This window comes from Equus quagga, chromosome 16 (assembly GCF_021613505.1).
Source record: "Equus quagga isolate Etosha38 chromosome 16, UCLA_HA_Equagga_1.0, whole genome shotgun sequence".
In the NCBI taxonomy this organism is placed as follows: domain Eukaryota; kingdom Metazoa; phylum Chordata; class Mammalia; order Perissodactyla; family Equidae; genus Equus; species Equus quagga.
In genome coordinates, this window is record NC_060282.1 from 53,548,086 (window position 1) to 53,571,432 (window position 23,347).

At 38.2% G+C, this 23,347-nt stretch overlaps 2 protein-coding genes across 2 annotated transcripts in view; both read right to left on the reverse strand.

Annotated features, from left to right (window-relative positions):
• Positions 1-335: 335 nt before the first annotated feature.
• OPRK1 (opioid receptor kappa 1) overlaps positions 336-23,347 on the reverse strand; it is a 28,612-nt gene continuing 5,600 nt past the window's right edge. Inside the window, exons 3-4 of the mRNA XM_046642306.1 lie at positions 11,829-12,181; positions 336-868 (exon numbers count right to left, since the gene is read on the reverse strand). Coding sequence (XP_046498262.1) covers positions 336-868; positions 11,829-12,181 — 886 coding nt within the window. The remainder of the gene's footprint in view (positions 869-11,828; positions 12,182-23,347) is intronic.
• On the reverse strand, positions 16,916-17,940 carry LOC124228057 (glyceraldehyde-3-phosphate dehydrogenase-like). Its single transcript, XM_046642307.1, has one exon. It carries the CDS (start codon positions 17,938-17,940, stop codon positions 16,939-16,941), a length of 1,002 nt encoding a protein of 333 aa, XP_046498263.1. The 3' UTR covers positions 16,916-16,938.

Consider the following 23,347-nt stretch of genomic DNA (forward strand, 5'->3'; position numbering starts at 1 on the left):
CAGCAGATGGTTCCTGAACTAAACCTGGGTAACCAGAAGAAAAAGGCTTGTTTCTTTGACCATCAAAGGAACTGGGAGTCAACTTTGCTTCCCTGCCCTAGAGAGGGGTTGTATTTGCTTGCTCAGGTCTTTTGTATTCCATCCCTACAACCTTGATGCTTCCACTGACCTGGGTCACTAATGCAACCTGTATCTTATGACTTCAAACCATGAGATTTCTAAAAGTTTGTTAAAAATTTTCCCTTTCCATCTCAGACTGCAGTAGTAATCTGAGTTAAACCTAGATCATTGAACTCTTCTCTTCCTAGAGAACTAGGAGACATCTCCATGACTAGTCATACTGGTTTATTTATCCCATCAACATCCTTCATGTAAGCAGGATCCTGAAGTGTATTTCTGACTCTACTTGTGCTCTGTCGCTCCATCCTCATCTTAATGGGAAAGCAGAAGTCCCTGAAACACCGCTTGAAGTTTTCATCAAGAAAGGCATAAAGAATGGGGTTCAGGCTGCTGTTGGTGTAACCTAAGGCGATGCAGAAGTAATAGCTGGAGAGGGCAGCCGTGCTGTGGGAGGTACTCCCCAGAGCCTCCACAAGAATAAAAATGTGAATGGGAGTCCAACAGATGATGAAGACTGCCACCACCACAAGGACAAGCCTGGTGATCCGACGGAGGTTGCGATCTTTCTCTCGGGAGCCAGAAAGGAGTCGGACGCTCTTTAAGCGCAGGATCATCAGGGTGTAGCAGATAATGATGATGAGGACAGGAATCACGAAGGCAAAGACAAAGACGCAGATCTTCATGAAGAGGTCCCACCAGGAGTAATCATCATCCGGGAACTGCAAGGAGCACTCGATGACATCCACGTCTGGAAAAGGTGAACAAAACAAAACCAGAAGAAGAAAATCTACTCATATTACTGTGGCTGCAAAGAGTTTTAAATGTAAATTTTAACACCTTTGGTTGCGAAGGTCCAATTACAGTATAAGATGATATTACCTAAAGCAGATCACCAAATCAGGAATGAATGCCATATTTATTAACCATCTTATTTTTGTGCATAAAACAATGAAGGGAGAGAGTCACCATTTATTGGTAACATACACGAGGCTATAGAATGAGTAAGATTAGCTAACAACATGAATTATCTAGTTGTGGAAACTCATTTGAAATTGATGAAGATGAAGTTGATGGAGCTTTCAGAAGAGCTAAATTGTTAATTTACAGCATGGGCACTTATTTGCATTTCCATTTATTAACAGTTCTCTCAGACCTAATAAAAGATTGTATCTATTTGTAATAAATGACTAAGTATTTTAGATCTAGTCATTCAATTTGACAAAAGCCAACTTGTCTGAAAAACATTAACTGGCTTACAAGAAATCATTATGTAGGTCAATAAAAATTTATATCAAATTTGTCTAAATATGACCTAGGTATTGTGATCGAATGGAACAAATGGTGAACATTATGATTAAGGGCATTGCTGAAACATGAGTAAAACTTTTGGAGAAGAGGGAGAAGGAAGAGGAGGAGAAGAAAGAAAATAGAAGGAGGAGGAGGAAGAAGAGAATCATCATCATCATCAAGGAAATTTTAAAAAATCAGGCACATTTTAAATTTTTTGCCAACATTGATTACGTAATTCAGATAAAACAAATATTTTTATATGATTACATAGAAAACTGCTTATTTGCTCTGCTTCTCTTTGCTGGATAGTAACTCTTTGTAGTGACCATAATATTAGAAAGAGCAGAGGCAAGAAAGAGGAAAGACCCAGGATAAATACCTTTTATAATACATTCACTGGGGGCCTGCTTACCCCTCCATGGATCCCCTTTTCCCCAAGCATCAACTTTTTCTCCTTGCCTCTGATCAGTCATTGAGCACAGAGTAGGCAAAACTCTCTTTGTCCTGATCCTTCCTTACACAAAAAGTAATCATGAACAATACTATGAATGTAATTTTTATAATAAAAATATTTTCTTCTGATATTGGAAAAATCTGCTTCAAAAATAGCATAGGAATATTTTTTAAAATAATGAAACTGCTCTCATATGGGGCAACAAAAGACCTCGAATTGCTAAAGCAATCCTGAGAAAAAAGAACAAAGCTGGAGGCATCACAATCCCTGACTTCAAAGCATACTACAAAGCTACAGTAATCAAAACAGCATGGAACTGGTACAAAAACAGATGCACAGATCAATGGAACAGAATTGAAAGCCCAGAAATAAAACGACACATCTATGGACAGCTTACCTTCGACAAAGGAGCTGAGTGCATACAATGGAGAAAAGAAAGTCTTTTCAACAATTGGTGCTGGGAAAACTGGACAGCCATATGTAAAAGAATGAAAATTGACCATTCTTTTTCACAATTCGCAAAAATAAAGTCAAAATGGATCAAAGACCTAAAGGTAAGACCTGAAACCATGAGGCTTCTAGAAGAAAATGTAGGCAGTACACTCTTTGACATCAGTATTAGAAGGATCTTTTCAGACACCATGTCTTCTCGGACAAGGGAAACAATAGAAAGAATAAACAAATGGAACTTCATCAGACTAAAGAGCTTCTTCAAGGAAAGGGCAAATAGGATTGAAACAAAAGAACAACTCACCAACTGGGAAAAAATATTTGCAAATCATATATCTGACAAAGGGTTAACCTCCATACTATATAAAGAACTCACACAGCTCAACAACAAAAAATCAAACAACCTGATCAAAAAATGGGCAGGAAACATGAACAGACATTTCTCCAAAGAAGATATAAGGATGGCCAATAGACACATGAAAAGATGCTCATCATCACTGATCATCAGGGAAATGCAAATCAAAACTACACTAAGATATCACCTTACACCTGTTAGAATGGCAAAAATAACCAAAACAAAAAGTAACAAATGTTGGAAAGGTTGTAGAGAAAAAGGAACCCTCATAAACTGCTGGTGGGAATGCAAACTGGTGCAGCCACTATGGAAAACAGTATGGAAATTTCTCAAAAAACTAGAAATAGAAATACCATATGACCCAGCCGTCCCACTACTGGGTATCTATGCAAAGAACTTGAAATCAGCAATTCCAAAAGTCCCACGCACCCGTATGTTCATTGCAGCATTGTTTACAATAGCCAAGACGTGGAAGCAACCTAAGTGCCCATCAACTGATGATTGGATAAAGAAGATATGGTATATTCACAATGGAATACTACTCAGCCTTAAAAAGGGATAAAATCATCCCATTCACAACAACGTGGATGGACCTTGAGGGTATTATGTTAAGTGAAATAAGCCAGATAGAGAAAGACAATCTCTGTATGACTCCACTCATATGTAGAGGTTAAACATGTAGACAAAGACAACTGATTAGTGGTTACCAGGGGAAAGGGGGTTGGAGGTTGGCACAAAGTGGGAGGTGGTGCACCTACAACACAACTGACAAACAATAATGTATAACTGAAATTTCACAAGTTGGTAAACTATCATAATCTCAATAAAAAGTTAAAAAATGAAACTTCTCTATTAATAATGTTTTCTAAAACATTTTAAATGTGGTCTTAATCAAACACCCTTTAGTAAAACAAAATGTTATCTTCTTAGAATTTCAATTAGACATACTTTAAAATATAAAACTATAATCATTTTGCTCAATTAATAAATGTGACTATCTTAGAGACATACCTTTTATCAATTAAATACCAGATCAAACCTCTGAGTAGTGAATGAAAGTTCCCAAAGTAACTTGTTTTTTGATTCTCTAAAAAAATCATTGTCCAAAGTACTATTACTATGAAGACTATTAGAAATGAACGAGCATCTCTTTTAATTTTTGCTTTAGTGTTTATGGAAATGATAACAGTTAAAATCAGTTTTTAAAATCATCACTATTATCATCAAAAAACTTTTTTTTGATATTGATAAAACAACTTTTGATGGCTGGCAGATTGCAAAAGTTTGATTTTAAAAAATATCCTATTCTAGGTTTGATTTGTCTGTTGACTCTAGCTTCCTTGAACGTAGGGAAAGGTTTTTTTTTTCTGTTTAACAATTGTGTATTCTGATATTGTCTCTTTCTTGTGGTTGACCTCAGGTTAAATGCCACTTCAGAAACATTTATATAGAGACTGTTATATATGAATAGTCTTCTCCCCTGCAACTTATATTCTCTTTATATATCATATTCACCCTATTTATTTCCTAGACAGAAACTCTTCTGTAACAATGTGTTACCTTTCCTAACATTTTTCTCTCCATCTAGAGTATAAACTACACTAGGCTAGGTACCCAGCCTGCCTTATTCAATATTTAATCCTTGCCACGTAGAGTGGCAGGAACATACGGTGCTTAAGAAGAATTAAGAAGAATAAGATGTTAAATAAATGAACACAAGACTACCACATGGAAGTCCTTGACAATATAGACTGATTACAGTAGTTATTATGGAAGATTAACCTGCTAAGATAAGCAAGGCAACACAAGGGCTGATGTTTAATTTGGATACATCTTTTAACTCTGAGAATAAGCTTCCTCTTGAACAAATTGTCTTGCATGTAGTAGGAGCTCAACAAATATTTGATGAGTGGGTAAAATAATCACCTACAGATACTTTTACAAGACTTTGGAAAGCATCCAACTATAGCATTGGAAATGTCCTCCAGTAATGTCAATGAAGTTGAATTTATACCATCAAAGAGAAAGGGAGAGTACTGAAGCAATTATCGAAGAAATTCAAGTCTGAGCAGACCATTTTTATTAAGTGTTCTCTTTCAGGAAAATGAGTCCATCTTTAGCTTTAAGGACACAGAGAGGTTGAAAGCAAAAGAATAGAAAAAGAGGGTCCATACAAATGGTAAACAAAAGAAAATGAGGGTAGCTAAATTTCTAACAGACAAAATAGACTTTAAGTTAAAAATTGTCACAAGAGGCAAAGAATGTCATTATATAATTATAGAAGGGTCAATTCATCAAGAGGAGATAGTTGTAAACATATATACACCCAACATTGGAGCACCTAAACATATACAGCAAATATTAACAGAATTGAAGTAAGACATAGACAGCAATACAATAATAGTAAGGAATTCAATAGCCCACTTTCAACAATAGATATATTATCCAGTTAGTAAATCCATAAAGCAATAGCAGACTTGAACAATACTATAAGTAAAATGGACCTAACAAGCATATACAAAACATTCCATCCAAGAGCAGGAGTATGCACATTCTTCTCAAGCACACACAGGTCATTCTCCAAGATAGATCAAATGAAGGCCACAAAACAAGCCTTAACAAATTTAAGAAGACTGAAATCACATCAAGTATCTTTTCTAACCACATGAAAATAGAAATCAATAACAGTAGGAAAATTAGAAAATTTACAAATATGTAGAAATTAAACAACACACTCCTGAACAACCAATGGGTCAAAGAAGTAATCAAAAGGGAAATCAAAAAATCTCTTCAGGTAAACGAAAATAGAAACACATATACCAAAGCTGATGGAATGCATGAAAAGCAGTTCTAAGAGGTATGTTTATAGCAATAAATACCTACATTAAGAAAAAAGAAAGACTTAAAATAAACAACCTAACTTTAAACCTCAAGGAACTAGAAAAAGAAGAACAAACTAAGCTCAAAGTTAGCAGATGGAAGAAAATAATAAAGATTAGGACAAAAATAAATGAAATATAAACTAGAAAAAAAAACAATTAACAAAGACTTGGTTTTTTGAAAACATAAAAAATAGACTAACTCTTAGTTAGACTACCTAAGGAAAAAAATACTCAAATAAATAAAATTATAAATGAAAGAAGAGACATTACAACTGATAACAGAAATACAAAGGATCATAAGAGACTCCTATGAAAAATTATATGTCAACAAATTAGATAACCTAGAAGAAATGGCTAAATTCCTAGACACATACAACCTACCAAGACTGAATCATAACAAAGTAGAAAATATGAACAGACCAATAATGAATAAGGAGACTGAGACTGAATCAATAACCTTCTAACAAAGAAAAGCCAAGTACCAGATGGATTCACTGCTGAGTTCTACCAAACATTAAAGAAGAATTAATATGAATCCACCTCAAACTTTCCCAAAAAATTGAAGAGGAGGGAACACTTCTGAACTCATTTTACAATGTAGGCCAACGTTACCCTGATACCAAAGCCAGATAAGGACACCACAAGAAAAGAAAATTAGAGGTCAATATTCCTGATGAACATAGATGAAAAAATCCTACAAAACACTAAAAAACTGAATTCAATAGCACATCGAAAGGACCATATACCATGATCAAGTGAGATTTATCCCGGGATGCAAGGATGACTCAACACACACAAATCAATAAATGTGATACACCATATAAATAGAATAAAATATAAAAATCATATGATCATCTCCATAGATGTACAAAAAGCACTTGAAAAACTCAGCATCCTTTCATGAAAATAATTCTCAACATCTTAGGTATAAAAGGAATGTACCTCAACATAATAAAGGCCATATATGACAAGTCCAAAGCTCATATCATAATCAGTGGGGAAAGCAGAAATCTTTTCCTCTAAGATCTAGTACAAAGCAAGGATGCCCATTCTTGCTAATTTTATTCAAAACAGTACTGGAAATACTGGCAAGAGCAATCAGACAAGAAAAAGAAATAAAAGGCATCCAAATAAGAAAGGAAGAAGTAAAATTATCTCTGTTCACAGATGGCACGGTCCTATAAATAGAAAACTCTAGACTCCACCAAAATTCTGGGAGAACTAATAAATGAATACAGTAAAGTTGCGGGATACAAAATCAATACACAAAAATCTATTGCATTTCTATACACTAACAATGAGCTATCTGAAAAAAAAAAATAAGAAAATAATCCTATTTACAATAGCATCAAAAAAAAAAATAAAATACTTAGGAAGAAATTTAACCAGAGAGGTGAAAGATCTGTACACTGGTAACTATAAAACATTAGTGAAAGAAATTGAAGACACAAATAAATGGAAATCCATCCTGTGTTCATGGATCAGAAGAATTAATATTGTTAAAATGTCCATATTACACAAAACAATCTACAGATTCAATGCAGTCCCTATAAAAAACCAATGGCGTTTTTCTCAGCAATAGAAAAAAACAATCCTAAAACTTATATGGAACCACAAAAGACCTTAAACAGCCAAAGCAATTTTGAGCCAGAACAAAGCTAGAAGTATCACACTTTCTGATTTCAAATTATATTACAAAGCTATTGTAATAAAAACAGTGTAGTACTGGCATAAAAACAGACACATAGATTAATGAAATGGAATAGACAGCCCAGGAATAAACTCACAAATATATGGTCAAAAAATCTTCAATAAAAATTCCAAGACGACAGAATGGTAAAAGGAAAGTCTCTTCAATAAATGGTGCTGGGAAAACTAAACACTCACATGCCAAAGAATGAAATTGGACACTTATCTTACACGATACACAAAAATCAACTCAAAATGGATCAAAGACTTAAAAGTAAGATCTGAAACCTTAAAATTCCTGGAAGAAAACATAAGAAAAAAATCTCTTTGATGTTGACCTTGGCATGATTTTTTTGGATATGACACATAAAGCACAGGCAACAATAAAAACAAAAATAAACAAGTGAGATTACATCAAACTAATCCAAACTAAAAAAGTTTCTGCACAGCAAAGGACACAATCAACAAAACGAAAAGGCAACCTACAGAATGGGAGAAAATATTTGCCAATCATGTATCTCATACGAGGTTAATATCTAAAATATATAAGGAACTCAATATATGTACAACTCAACAGCAGAAAAGCAAACAACTTGATTAGAAAATAGGCGAAGGACCTGAATAGACATTTCTCCAAAGTTGTTGTTAGTGCCAGTGAGTCAATTCTGACTCCTACTGATCCTGTGTACAGGAGAGCGGAATACTGCTCAGTCTTTTCGTGCCATCTTCTCAACTTCCAGTGCTGTATCAGACAATGTTCTGCTGCTATTTATAGGATTTTCATGGCCAATTTTTTGGAAGTGGGTGGCCAGTTCCTTCTTTGTGGTCTGTCTTAGTTTGGAAGCTCTGCTGAAACCTGTCCGCCATGAGTGACCCTGCTGGTATTTGAAATACTAGTGTTATAGCTTTCAGCATCACAGCAACAAGCAGCTGTCACAGTATGACAACCAACAGATGGGTGGTGTGGTTCCCTGACCGGGAAATGAACCCAGGCTGCCACAACGAGAGTGCTGAATTTTAACCACTAGACCACCAGGGCTGGTCATTTCTCCAAAAAAGACACACAAATGGCCAACAGGTATCTGAAAATGTGCTCAACATCACTAGTCATCAGGGAAATGCAAATCAAAACCACAATGAGATATCACCTCACACCTACTAGGGTGGCTATTATCAAAAAACCCTAAAGATAAATATTGGCAAGGATGTGGAGAAAAGGGAGCCCTGATACACTGCTGGTGGAAATGGAAATTGGTACAGCCACTATGGAAAACAGTATGAAGGCTCTCCAAAAAAGTAAAAATAAAACTACTATATGATCTAGCAATGCCACTTCCAGGTATTTATCCAAAAGAATTGAAATCAGGATCACAAAAGATACCTGCATTCTCACATTCACTGCAGCATATATTTTGCATATTGCATCACAATAGCCAAGATATGGAAGCCAGCTAAATGTCCATCAATGGATGAATGGATAAAGAAAATGTGGTATACATAATGGAATATCACTCAGCTTTTAAAAAGAAGGAAATCTTGCCATTTGCGATAACCTGGATGGACCTGGTGAACATTGTGCTGAGTGAAATAAGCCAGACAGAGAAAGACAAATACAGGACAATCTCACTTACATGTATAACTTAAAATAGTCAAAATCATAGGAGAGTAGAATGCTGGTTTCCAGGGGCTGGTGGGAAGGCGGAAATGGAAGGTGATGGTCAAAGGGCACAAAGTTTCAGTTATGAGTAAATAATTTCTGGAGATCTACTATGCAGCATAGGTCCTATAGCTAACAATATTGTACTGTACACTCAAAATTCACTAAGAGGGTAGATTTTATGTTAAATGTTCTTACCACACACACAAAAATAATAATAAAAGGGGCAGGAACAAACTTCGAGAAGTGATAGATATGTCTATGGTCTTGATCGGGTGATAGTTTCAAACGTGTATACTTAGCCCCAAACTCAAGTTGTATACATTAAAAATGTACAGCTTTTACATGCCAATCATTACTCAACAAAGTAAAGTAATTTTTTTAAAGTAGTCTTTCTTTTCCTTTTACATTAATATTAGAGGGTCATAGCTTTCTTGGGCACATGTTCCAATGTCTCATGCTGTTGTAATTATAGAGTTAGTTCTAATATCTAAACTAAAGCTTTCCTTGAGTATATTCTTTTTGTTAAGAATACTTCTGTTTCTGTTTGTATTATTATAGTAATTCTTAGCTATCATAATAATATTAACAGACAGGCTATGAATTACCCCCCAAAATATTGTATACATGTATAATATGTAAAATGTTATATTTAACATCTTGTGCCTATAAAGTGAAAATTTTGCTATATACAAGAGGCCTTGATATTAAGTAAATACCTGATAGATGTGGATAAACATAAGCAATAAGGCAGGATCTGTTAAAATCACTGTCAGATGATGATGCCAGCTAAGATTTATCAAGTGCTTACAACACAACGGGCACTGCTTCACCAGCTTTCCATGCACTGATTCAGTAGATGTAGAAGACACCTTCTAGAGCAGGCACCATTATTTTACAGATGAAGACACTGAAGCAGAGAGATCTAAGTAATGTCTCCAAAATGACACTCCCCATAAGTGGTAAAATCAGGATTCAACCCCAGGCAGTTTGCTTCCAGATCCATGCTCTTAACCAAAAAGAAATATTGCAAACTCAGAAGCATTAGCTGAGATTTCTTGTCCAGGTAGACGTGTTCTAACGCAATTGACATCTGATTCCTTTCAGTGAGCATCCTCCACAAACAGGAGACTATGATCTACCAATGTCATTCAGCTCTGATTCATTGTATAGTGATTATCTATGATACTGGTCTTGGTCGTCCAAGGGTCTTGACATGCAGCATGATGTGACTTCAAAATGAGCACACTAGATGGTCTGGAGACAATCTTTCATCACATTAAAAAAAAAACCTGCTTTAGAATATAAAAGACCCAAAGAAAGAATGGAGCCCTCCAACAAGACTATTTTAAATTTTATTCCATTTTTCCCCTCTATTTGCTGCACAAATTAATCTTCTGCCAACACTAGTGGATCTTTTATTCCATTGCCTCTGCACACATTCATCCATAGCAACTCCCTCCTGGAAATTCACATGTATCTTGACTCCCTCTTTGAAAAACCTAATTGAAATCCATTTCTTTTAGGATGTCATTGTCTGACAATGATTAGAGGAATGTAGTGGTTAAGTTTATAAGTGTAACATGAAATATAAAAATCAATCCTTTATTTGTCCTGGGAAGAATCATCCATCTTCCTCTATTATTTAGCCCATTCTTCTTAGTCTCATAATGTATATGCAGCATCTCCTCTTGAATCCGAGTTATTATGCATAAACACCTAAGGCTCAGAAGAGCTCTTGCAATTTTATTCCCATTTATTGTGTGCTTGAAGAAACAGAATCCTATCTGTAAGTAATCCTTTTAAAAAAATGGTTCTCTGATAAAGTTTGACATTTTGTAAAATTTACCAAGTATTATAGCTTAACACCTGCAGTGCCTATGCTGGAAACTCATTTTACAGTTTCAGAGGAAAAAGATTATGCTTCATTAAAAAAAGAGTACCATGCAAGATAAGCTACGATTTTAGCAACTGCCCTGGCACTATAACCTGGAAAGTCCCTGCTACCCGTATTCAATGATCTGCACTGACAGTATCATGAACTTCCCTAATAAACTGGAGCATTCAGAAAACTGCTAAAGCAATAAGTAGCATTTATAAAGTCCAAAGTGACCACTCTCCTCCTCCCCCCTCATAAATTTCTATTAAGACCAAGGATATTTTCACAGCTTTATCTTTTACCAGTAAGCAAAACTCCAAGAACCTTGGCTGCAGGTCAGAGTTACCCAGGAAGATCTTAAAAATCTTGACACACACATTTTGCCTCAGGTCAATTAAACCAGACACTCCAGGGGTGGCACCCAGGCAGCAGTATTTTCTAAAGCACCTGGGTGATTTCCATATGCGGGCCAGTATGAGAATCGATGTCTTAGAAATACAGGGAAAACATCAAGTTTCTGTTTGCATGGGGTAAGAACGAATATGTCCAAACTCTGACAGCTTTGCTCATCTGTACTACAATGCATCTGTGAACCAAATTTTGAAGGGCCTCCAGCCAAATGAAGTTGTTATGATTGAGACATGGAGATTAACCCCTAAGGGAAAAAGAGTAACGAGCCAGCATATGTCTCTAATAATTCAAGGAGAAAGAAGAGGAACGAGGAGGTATATCTTGGAATTGCCAGGAAGTGTATTTTAAAAATTCACATGCCTGTGGTTCTTTACTTCATCCATATCCCTCTAGATTCTGACAAGGATTTCCAGAATAGGAGAAAGGTCAGGTGTCTGTTTTGGGTAACGTCATTATCCCATTCTTTGTTTAGATGTGGAAAGGAACACAAAAGTGTTTTATTTCTCATCTTCCATAGATTTAGGCATTTTATTTTTATTGACTTTTGGCTTTTCCCTTAGAGGTGTGTCCTACTCACTCCCAAATTAAGAGTTTGTATAATCAGAAGTTTTAAAAAATGGAAGGAAAATGACTATCCTTACCTTCCCTGACTTTGGTTCCTCCAAGAACTATTGCAGATATGCCAACAGATGAAGACAGAAGCCAAATACAGATATTGATGATCTTTGCCTTCAAGGGTGTGCGGAAGTCCAAAGCCTTGACAGGGTGGCACACAGCAATGTATCGGTCCACACTCATCATGGTCAAGGTGAATATGCTGGTAAACATGTTATAGTAGTCAATGGAAATGACTATCTTGCACAGCACATCCCCAAATGGCCAGGAATTCATCAGATAGACCGTGCTCTGGAAGGGCATGGTTGTAGTAACTAAAGCATCTGCCAAAGCCAGGTTAAATATATAAATGTTAGTTGCTGTCTTCATCTTCGTGTATCTAAAAGACAAGAAATAAGATCAGTTCTCTCCATCTTCAAGTCAAATCCATGAGGTGAATGTGTTTGTGACAGCTTTGGACTGTTTTTCATTCACATATTCTTCACACATTTATTGAGTGTCTAATATATGAAAGGACTGTTCTAGACACAATGGGTAGAAGAAAAATGGGCAAAAATCTCTGACTTTATTCAGGTTTTTTTCTCGTGCTTTGCTCAAAAAATATTTAAATAAAAATGAAAACAGCATAGATAGATAAATAGATAAATACACATATACATCTTTTCAACAGATTTGCATATAATACAGGTCTTTATTTTGTGGTTGAAAATTCATTTTAATCCTACCCCGAGTTGCTTGGCTTTAAGCATTTTTTCTAAATACTTTATTCTTTTTCTTTCACTATGTAAAACAAAGACAAAACACATTCAGTTCTCTTCACGGTGACTTTGAGAAATCAATCATTGTAATTACAACGTCTTTTGAAGATGCAAAATAGTTTTCATTTTTTAAATACATCCAATTTCAATGACTAAAACACAGTAAAGTTTGTTGATTGTTGTTTGCAATGTGCCACTAGTTTTTCATTTTAAATGCCTTACATAGATAAAGCAGGCTGTGTTCTTGCCTTATACATGTCATAGCACTAAATGTAATCTGGTATAATAGGTGAGAAATAATTGTTTTCTTCTTTACTCTTATCTTGAGAGACTTTTAAAGCACATAATTTGTTTCATCTTTCAATGAGGAGATAGTAATTTTCAAAGTCAGAAAGATTGCCTTTAAGCCAAAATTATTCTTTGCATTATAACATGAAGATGTTTAGAACAATTGCATTTTCAACTAAAACTGAAGAGGATTGTTTTATTTAGAGAACGCTTCCACAAGGATCTACGGGGCATGAAACGTTTCAAACTATATCCCCAGCTTTTCAGAGTCAACTGCTAAGATATGTTAGAAAAATTCATATGTTAATACATTCTACACACCTCAGATTTATAGACCACATCACAATTAATTCAGCCATGCGCCATATTCCTTCAAGGAGCTTCAATGCTACGGCCTTGACTTTTATTAAAGGTCATCTATAAGGAGCTGTCTTATGGAAAACTACTTCTGCTTTGGCTATAAAATCAATATCAATAGTATTTATTGATTATTACATTGGTATCTTTCAATACACAAATTTCCACATGAGAAACTTCTGACATGACGTGATAGTACAGCCTTGGCTCCCCTTGGAGGCAGCGTGGTATAATGTGAAGTCAAACAGTACTGAGTCTGAACTCAGTACATGACTTTTGCGAGTTTCAGTTCCTGTTAAAGATAATACAACTGAACCAGCAGTACATGAGACAAAGACAGTAGATGACCTGACTCAAAATACCTGACACAGAATCGCACTTCACTCTCAGCATCCCACTGCCTCCCACACCAATTTTCCCCTGCTCTCTTCTCTTCTTGTTAAGAAAAAGATTTGTCTGTGTTTTGATGAAGGCATTGTAAAGACTGGTACTGGAGTCGGGATCTGTTGGTTTCCATTCTGATGTCTGTTAACTAAACAGTACTTTAATCTGGAGCATGAGGACTTTATTTAAAAATATGTTTTGTCTTTACAGTTTTTACTCAAATATTATTAAAGGACCTGTAAGTTTTAGAAAGTGATCGAATGTGCATGGCCAATGCTGAAAGCATAGGCTTTATAAAGACACATAACTAAGCAAGTACACTTACCAAGACAAAGCCAAATGCTTTTTTGTTTTTAAGGTATACTTTTTTTTGGTGAGGAAGATTGGCCCTAAACTAACATCTGTTGCCAATCTTCCTCTTCCCCTCCACCTACCAAAGCCCCAGTACATAGCTATATATCAGAGTTATGAGTCCTTCTAGTTCTTCTATGTGGGATGCCACCACAGCATGGCTTGATGAGCAATGTGTAGGTCTGCGCCCAGGATCCGAACTGGTGAACCCCGGCCTGCTGAAGTGGAGCACACAAACTTAACCACTCAGCCATGGGGCCGGCCCCCAAATCCTTCTAATGAGCAAGACTGAAATGCTGTTTAACTAGTGTCTTTTTAAAAATATGGACTTATGTTTCAAAATGCCTCTTATAAGTCAATCTCCTATTCTTTCAACATTTTCTCTTCGAATCCCTGATATTAGCAAGGATTTCAGCAGGCACTATCTTTGACTTCTACTCTCATATTTTGTGACTTTGATATTCTCCTTTTTCTTTATGAAGTTAGACTGATGTTCTCTGCCTTATAGTTAGGTAGACCCGGATTATAGCCCTTATATTTCCCTACAACTGACAGACTTTGGAGAGGTCACTAAAAATCCTAAGCTTCAGTTTCCCAACTATAAAATGGGAAATGCAATGCTTATTTTCTTAGAGTTCCTGAGATAATTAATGAAATGCACCTGATCAGGAGAATATGTCTAACTTATTTCATCTTCTCCAACTGCTCTTCTCCCTCTTATATGGGTGGAAGCCACCAGTTGCCATGGGAAGCAGAGAAGAAGGTAGTTTCTAGTTAACACCCATGGTAGTATTTACCCAATTCAGCTTCAATATAAAAGACAAGAGTAAAAATGAAGCCTGGGATCTTACATGCTAAAAGAACATGAATGGAATGATATGTGAGTTCCAATAAAATATAATATGCATCTTTATCATAAAATGTTGAGTTGTAACCTGTTCTTAGTTTTTCAAAATTATTTATAACAAATATATATAAGAAATTGCTTAAGGTTTGAACTTATATAGAACTCAAATCCTTTCATCGATCTCAGAATAAGAGAGATCAGTACCCACAACAAAAATGTCTACAAATTGTGTTAATTGTAGCAAAAGTCTCTGCTCCCAGAGAAATAAGCTCTGCCCAGATCACTTATATAGGAGCTACCTATATAAGTTTAGAACAATTGCATCCCCAAGGCTCAGGAGACATCCACCAGGGACCTAGAAAGGTGTCTGCACTCTCCTGCCATGAGACTCCTGGATTTGCCAACATCCCAATATCATGGCATCACCCCCCTGTCTTGAAATGGTTCATGTTAATGACAATAATCATAACAAGCATTTATTTCAAAACACTCTGTGTCAGGCACTCTGCTGTACATTCCCCATGCTTTATCACTTTTAGTCCTCACAGCAACTCTGTGTGGTAGACATCAGTATCCCTATTCAATAGATAAGGTTCCTGAGAATCACAGGAGTTATATAAATTTCTCAAAGTAAAACAGTTATAACAAGCATCACAAGCATTCAACCCAAGGGGTTTGATCCCAGTACCTGCATTCTTACATCTCCCCAGCACTTTTTAATTTACAAAACCCAGTATTTTGACTTCCATGTACGTTACTTGATTCTCACACCTGCCCTTTGAGCTTACCCAGGAGATTTATGTATTTTCCCTAATATAGCTGAGGAAAGTTGGACTCAGGTGAGTAAATGATTTATCTAATGTCAGCAGAGGCAGGAGCTCAGTGGGAGGATCCAGAAGGGGCAGCAGGACAAGGCCCCTCTTCCAGGGTTCTGGAAGACCTTATAAATCTACAACACTGAAAAGGAGAACTAAACAAGTATAATTAAAAGTAATAAACAAACTATGAGTTCAAGAAATATTTACTAACAGTCTGTTTTATACTACACTGGACTGGATCCTGTGAACACGTGATTATAAGACAAGACCCTCACCCTCAGACAGTATGGTTGAGCACTTGGGTATTGTTCATATTTAGCCAAAGTGAAACAGCAGTTAGTCCTTTTAGTCATTGTATATCCACTGGTGAAAAAAAAAAGTAAGCTTTCTTACTATGATAGGATATGAAATTATTTTCCATTTCATCCAGACTGCTTTACAAAAATTCACAAGTATTTCAAGTAAAATGGCACCATCTGGGTGGGAAGTTTTGGCTTGTATGGAGAAGCTGGAGGTGGGCTGGCAGCGAGTGGTTGCACTTTTTAGGGTACACACCGTAGGAACATATGGCACTAAAAGAGCAAAGTCTGTGGGCCGTCCTCACCAAACTTGACAATGTTACAAATCCAGAAACAACAGTACGGTGTACTAGGCAGGATGCATAGGGCAAGCCAGGAAGACGGGTCAAATAGGGTACTCAGGGTATTCATGAGGAAGGTCACTGCTGGGCAACATGGCGGAGGGTTTCTCTGGGAGGTAGAAATGTTTGCCATCACACCTTAACTCAACACCCTCCCAATGTAGTTCTCTTGACAGAGAATTGAGCAGTGGCTTCTAAATTAGCAATCATAAATGCCTGTGTGATGGCAAGGGGAACAAAGTTTTCTGCTGAGCTATCAGGAACCAGTATCACCAGGCAGGGTTTCTGGGAGAGTGTAGCACTTTCAATGCAAGAAATGAGGCACCAGCAGGAGGAACAGTGACCTTGTGACACAGTGGTCTCAGGGCTTCTTGTCCTTTCCATGTGCTTGCTGTGCTCAGACAATATGCAGGTAGAAGAGACCATTCCTGGATTATTAGCATCTCTTGCTATTGAGATGAACTGCCCAAGTGGCTTCTTTTTTTTTTTTTGGCTGGGTATAGTGTACTTTATTGATGGTACATGACAAGGTAGGGCTCCCCAAACCCCTCCCCTTCTTCAGGGGGTCTGAGATGGAAACTGTGGAGGTCAGGAGACTCTCAATATGTTAGGGGATCAAGTTGAGGCAAGCACTCCCAGCAGCTGAGGGCCTTTCTCCTTCTCTCGCTGGGTGATTGGTGATCCAGGGGGCTCTTACTCCTTGGAGGCCATGTGGGCCATAAGGTCCACCACCCTATTGCTGTAGCCAAATTCACTGTCATACCAGGAGATGAGCTTGACAAAGTGGTCATTGAGGGCAATGCCAGCCCCAGCATCGAAGGTGGAAGAGTGGGTGTCACTGTTAAAATCGCAGGAGACAACCTGGTCCTCAGTGTAGCCCAGGATGCCCTTGAGGGGGCCCTCCAATGCCTGCTTCACCACCTTCTTGATCTCATCGTATTTGGCAGCTTTCTCCAGGCGGCAGGTCAGATCCACGACTGACACGTTAGGCGTGGGGACACGGGAGGCCGTGCCAGTGAGCTTCCCATTCAGCTCAGGGATGACCTTGCCCACAGCCTTGGCAGCACCAGTAGAAGCAGGGATGATGTTCTGGGCAGCCCCTTGGCTATCGCGCCACAGCTTCCCAGAGGGGCCATCCATGGTCTTCTGGGTGGCAGTGATGGCATGCACTGTGGTCATGAGTCCCTCCACGATGCCAAAGTGGTCATGGATGACCTTGGCCAGGGGGTCCAAGCAACTGGTGGTGCAGGAGGCATTGCTGACAATCTTCAGAGAATTGTCATACTTCTCATGGTTCACGCCCATCACAAACATTGGGGCATCAGCAGAAGGGGCAGAGATGATGACCCTTTTGGCTCCACCCTTCAAGTGAGCCCCAGCCTTCTCCAAGGCAGTGAAGATACCAGTGGGCTCCACAACATATTCAGCACCAGCATCGCCCCATTTGATGTTGGCGGGATCTCGCTCCTGGAAGATGGTGATGGCCTTTCCATTGATGACAAGCTTCCCGTGCTCGGCCTTGACTGTGCCATGGAACTTGCCATGGGTGAAATCATACTGAAACATGTAGACCATGTAGTTGAGGTCAATGAAGGGGTCATTGATGGCGACAATATCCACTTTGCCAGAGTTAAAAGCAGCCCTGGTGACCAGGCACCTAATACGGCCAAATCCGTTTACTCCGACCTTCACCATCACGTCGCGGGCACGCAACTAGCAGTGCGGAAGGGAAGCGGCTGTCTGTCGAACGAGGAGGAGCAGAGAGCCCCAAGTGGCTTCTTTTTTTAACTTAAATGATGCTTCTTTAATCAGGAGCTCCTTTTTAGCTTTACGATAACATGATAAATCCATAATCTTGATAGCTAAGCATCACATATCCTTAAACACAAACACGTTTTCAGTTTTATTGATTTTAGCTATTTTTAGCTTTTACTTACAATTGCCCCCCATGTTGACATACACACATCCTCACTTCTCTCTCTAGTTATGTTCGTGCTCCCTCTCCTGTCTTCATCCTTTCATTATTGCAACACATTTTTAAGTGCCCACTCCATACACAGTAATATACTAGACATTGAAAATGGCTGAAAAATATATTCAATAAACAGATCCTGCTCCTAGAATCTTTTAAACTAATTGAGTCAAAATTATAATGTGAACAAGAGGAATAAACAGAAGGGAAAGACCAGTGTGTAGGGAAGAGATCTTAAAGAATGGAGAACCTGGACAGGATCTTGCACTTTGAGAAGGATGTGGATAGATAGAGAGGTTTGGGGGCAAGAGTCTTTTTCAAGGATCAGGTGTCCTGTTGCAGGGTAATGAAACGCTGGTTGTGATGGGAAAAGGGGTGTCAGGCCACAGAGGACCTTGAACACAAGGAGGATAACCCACTTTAAGCATTTATTGAGGACTAATTATGTGGCAGACAGTTTTAGGAACTTTATATTATCTGGCAAAGTTGTCATGATGATTAAATGAGACAATACCTCAAATTACTTTGCATAGGACTTGGTACTTGATAATTGCTCAATTAATGCCAGCCTCCATTGTCACCATTGCTGTTGCTGCTGTTATTATTATTATTACTGTTATTATTAATTACCTTCCACAGTCCTAATAACCCATATTACACTCCCTTAAGACACTAATGTGCTTTTCTGAAGATGATTCCCAGGGGTTCTCAGAGTCTATACCTAGTAAGTAAAGGACTTCAGGGCTGTCATGCAAATCTTCTTGAGGAGTCAGAAATTTTATCACAGAAATAATATGATTCTTCAAATTCTGCCACTTCCAGCAGCTAAAGATCGAAAAACATTCTGAATTGTGCGGTGAAGTATGTGTCATGAGGGGAGAAAACAATTGACATGAGGACCACAGGGTATGGTCCAGAAGGGAATACTGATATACAACATCAGCATACTGCCCCTCACTGGGCTAATGTTTTATGTTTTCCAGATACATAGCATTCTAGGTTTATGTTTAAAATGATGAGGAATAATAATTGCTGTACTGATGTGAATTCTCAGAAGAACTCTTTGAAAACATAATGAGTTTGCTTCATTAAATTCTCCAGATATCTTCAGTTCATCTCAATGAAATTAATTTGCTATACATCCTCGTGGATCATTTACTATTGAAATTATGGTTCTTTACCAAAGAGCAGTAGCTTATTAATTTTTTAGAAAGAAGGGAAATTCAGTCTTTGTTTCTCCAATGATCTGACTTTGAATTTGCCTCTATCTGAAGTATTCTAAGGGAGTCCCATTCACATAGGCATCAGGCCCCTTTGGTTCCCCAAAATTACCCTCCTAGGCAAAGAGCAAAAGTGATAAAGATAACAGGAGGAGTAGAGCCGGTGCCTGAGTTCTACCGCTGTCTACACTGCAGATACACAGCCAGATGGCAGACATGCAACACACTGCACCCCAAGCAGGCTGTCCAGGCAGGGTAGGGGTAGAGGGGAAGGAGGGGAAGGGTGAAGTAATGATTTCACTGCAAAGCCAGTGCCTCGGGAACTGTTCATCCTCTCCATAGTCATGGCCCTGACTTTCAGAATGAATGTTCTGGTGCATTCAGCTATGCACACATGCCCAACAGCACCCAGTAGAAAACTACAAATCTCAAATGACTGATGTGTTGTTTCCTAGTGTACAACTATCTGGATATCTAGAAGTACCCAGATTTAATATTTAATATCTTAAATTATTTTTCTATTTTTATACAGAAAACTGACCTAGCTGAGGTAAGACAAAGGTGCCAGCAGAGGTGCCACACAACTACTCTCCTACCTCTGTCCTCTGTTGGAGGAAGTGAGCCCTTCACTAGGTGGAAAGCAACCTAGTCAGGCAGAGAGAGCTCAGAGTTTTGTTGTGAGTTAAACGAGTTAATACTCAACAGGAGCTCAGAAAATCGTCCCTATTGTTATAGCTGATCTCTAAATGCTCATAACTGGAGCCCTTCTTAATCTGAAGGCTTCCCTCCCCACCTTCAGACCAATCCTTTGGGATCTCTCAACTCATCACATTTTATGTTTTTCTCTTTTTTCATTTAAATTCTGACTTGCTTGACCAGTGGAGAGGATAAATACAGAAATACAAGCCTTTTACAAGATTATCCCCATGCTTAGAAATCTATTCTTCTTACATAAGTCTTCCTTATCTAAGACGTAAGCCAGCATCCCCTCCAAAGAAAGAAACAAACAAACAAAACTATTGACTGATTTTCTTTTGAGGAATAAACGTTATTCTGAAACCATCTTTTGTTAATACAGTTCTAAACCTGTATTACTTGTACCACTGAAACTATGTAAGCGAAACTTTAGAAAGGCAATTTTCCAGCAGCCTCACAATTTTAGGTTCCTAGCTGAGCACAGAGCCTCCCAGGAAATGACAACTGAGTGTATCCACAAGCTGATCTGAAGTGAAGGAGGTGCCAACCACATAATTCACACAAAAATGCAGCTGCTCACGAGATACTGCTGGATGATTTATGGAGAGGAGCTATCATCTCCCAGCGAGAAGGTCCTCCTGAAACTAACTTTAGTATACAACTATCTAGATACCTAGAAGTATATAGGAAAAATTGTAATATCAGCACAATCAAAAAGTGATTTTGAAGACTACAATTTTGCCTGGAGTCTGTCAAGTTTAGGAGCTCTATACCTGACCATCAAATTGGGTTTTTTCTCTTTCTTTCTTTCTTGTTTTCTCCTTTCTCTTTTTCTTTTCTTGGGGGTGGAGGAGGGTAGCTGTTTAGTCTGTGATCTCTGAAGTAGTTCCAAGAGGATTTGGACTTCTGCAATCACATGTCCCACAGGGAAGAAAATAATCGCATTTAGCTAATCCATATAAACAGTTACAATGAAACCAATTCTCTCTTTTAAGAGCTTGTCAAATAATAAAAGTACTTTGAGAAATGCAAGATAGGCTCTTTTGAAAATAATTTCTGAAGTTATTTTTGCTAAGCTTGCTTTAAAGGAAATGCTTAATGTTGATTCCAAGAGGGGGTTCAGGATAGATTAAACCATATTTTTTTAATCAAAGCCTCAGGTAAGACTGATGTTAGATAGGGAGCAGCACATGGTTAATTATATCAGTATACCTCTGCCTCTTCTTTAACACCTGTCTAGGTGTGGTTTGGTGATATTATCTAAGGTAGGCTATATAGCTGTGATGCTTAAAGCAATGCCACCAGTGTCAAACACCAGCAGGATCACCCATGGTGGACAGGTTTCAGAAGAGCTTGCAGACTAAGCCAGACTAGGAAGAAGGACCTGGCCACCCACTTCCAAAAAAAACTGGCCATCACTAACACTAAATTGGCCAGCCCTAGCAAAAAAGGCTATGCTGACATTTAAGAGAATATGGAATATGTGTGTACATACAATTGCAATGATTACAATGAGCACTTCACGGAGGAGGAAGAAGACCAGGGACAGAAAAGAGGTAGGCACTGTAGTAGACGCTCTGACTGGGTCATCCCATTCCTTCCTGTACTTCCCCAATTTGGTGACAGCCATACAGTTTCGACGGGACTGGCACAAGTTCACCAATGGGGCCCAGACTGGCTCAGGGGAGACCTGAGGGAGTCAGTATATGCTACGTAACCTAAGATGGTCTCAAAAGAGTAGAATGTGGAACTTTTGTCAGCGGCTTGGGGGAGAAACCCTCTGTCCCTCTATTTAGGAGCAAGAAAACAGGTACCTTCGTGAGAAATAACCTCCATGCCCAGCAAGCTTGGGTGGGTTGTCTGCCTATGGAGAAGAAATTTGAGTTCAATAAATGGAACCACTTTCACTGTATTTTTGTGGTTTTGTTTTTTTCTAAGCCCCTTATAAAGTTACTCCTTTTAGAAAATTTCAACACTGTCCAGGCTGAACCATAAGGAAGCAAAAGTCTTCTACTCCCAGGGCAAGGCCAGCAGAAGGCTGATCCCTAGAGGTCTTTATTGTGGTAGCAACAAATTAATGAAAACTAGTGAAAAGAGGAACAGACAAATGTAAGACCTAGTACCAAACAATTTTCTGATTTCTGCTATTCTTTTCCTAATAAATTTTTCCTTGTTTGTCTTTACTGCTAATTTACAAAGAAACATACCTTTACAAGAGTAAAACTTTCTTTAAATTAAACAAAGAGAACATATACATAATCATTGTGGAAACTGAAGCTGGAGGAGAGTGTTTTCTTAAGGAGCACAGAAAGGGGATGGGCAGTGTTTAGGGTTCATTTGTGTCCCCTGAAATTCTTATGATCAAGTCCTAGGCCCCAGTATCTCAGAATGGGACTGTATTTGAAGATAGGGACTTTAAAGAGGTAAAATTAGGGTAAAATAAAGTCATTAGGGCAGCCCCTAATCCAATATGACTAGTATGTTTATAAGAAGAGGAGATCAGGACACAGACATGCACAGAGGGAAGACCATGTGAAGACACAGAGAGAAGATGACCATCGGCAAGCCAAGGAGACAGGTCTCAGGAGAAGCCAGCCCTGCTGACACCTGGATCTTGGACTTCTAGCCTCCAGGAGTATGAGAAAATAAATTTCTATTGTTTAAGCCACCCAGTCTGTGGTACTTTGTTACAGAAGCCCTAGTGAAATAATACAGGCAGTTTCTCTAGAAACCTGAGGTACGTATGAGATAGTCACATAAAGCCAGAAGGATGGAGACCAGCTGAGTCTTTAGTGAGGGATGAATAACTCGGAGACTGATACATAGACTCAGGATTGGTCAACGTTTCCCTGAAAGTTATGGCCACAAAATGGATGATAGTACTGAGAGTGTGATGGTCAGTCTGATGTGTCTTCTTGGCCGGGTTACAGTTCCAAGATATTTAGTCAAACACTCATCTAGGTGCTGCTGTGAAGGTGTTTTGTATATGTGGTTAAAGTCCATAATCAGTTGACATTAAACAAGGGAGATTATCCTAGATAATCTGCGTGGGGCTGATCCAATCAGTTGAAAGCCTTAAGAGCAGAGCTGAGACTTCCCTGAGAAAAATAAATTCCACCTAGGATGGCAGCATGTCTTTCCTGAGGCCTGCTCTATGGGTTTCAGACTTGCCTAGCCGGCCCACAACCATGTAAGCCAATTCCTTGCAATAAAT

Bases quoted from the DNA above. Each gene is read 5' to 3' on its own strand.
- LOC124228057 (XM_046642307.1), bottom strand. From the start codon at position 17,940: ATGGTGAAGGTCGGAGTAAACGGATTTGGCCGTATTAGGTGCCTGGTC.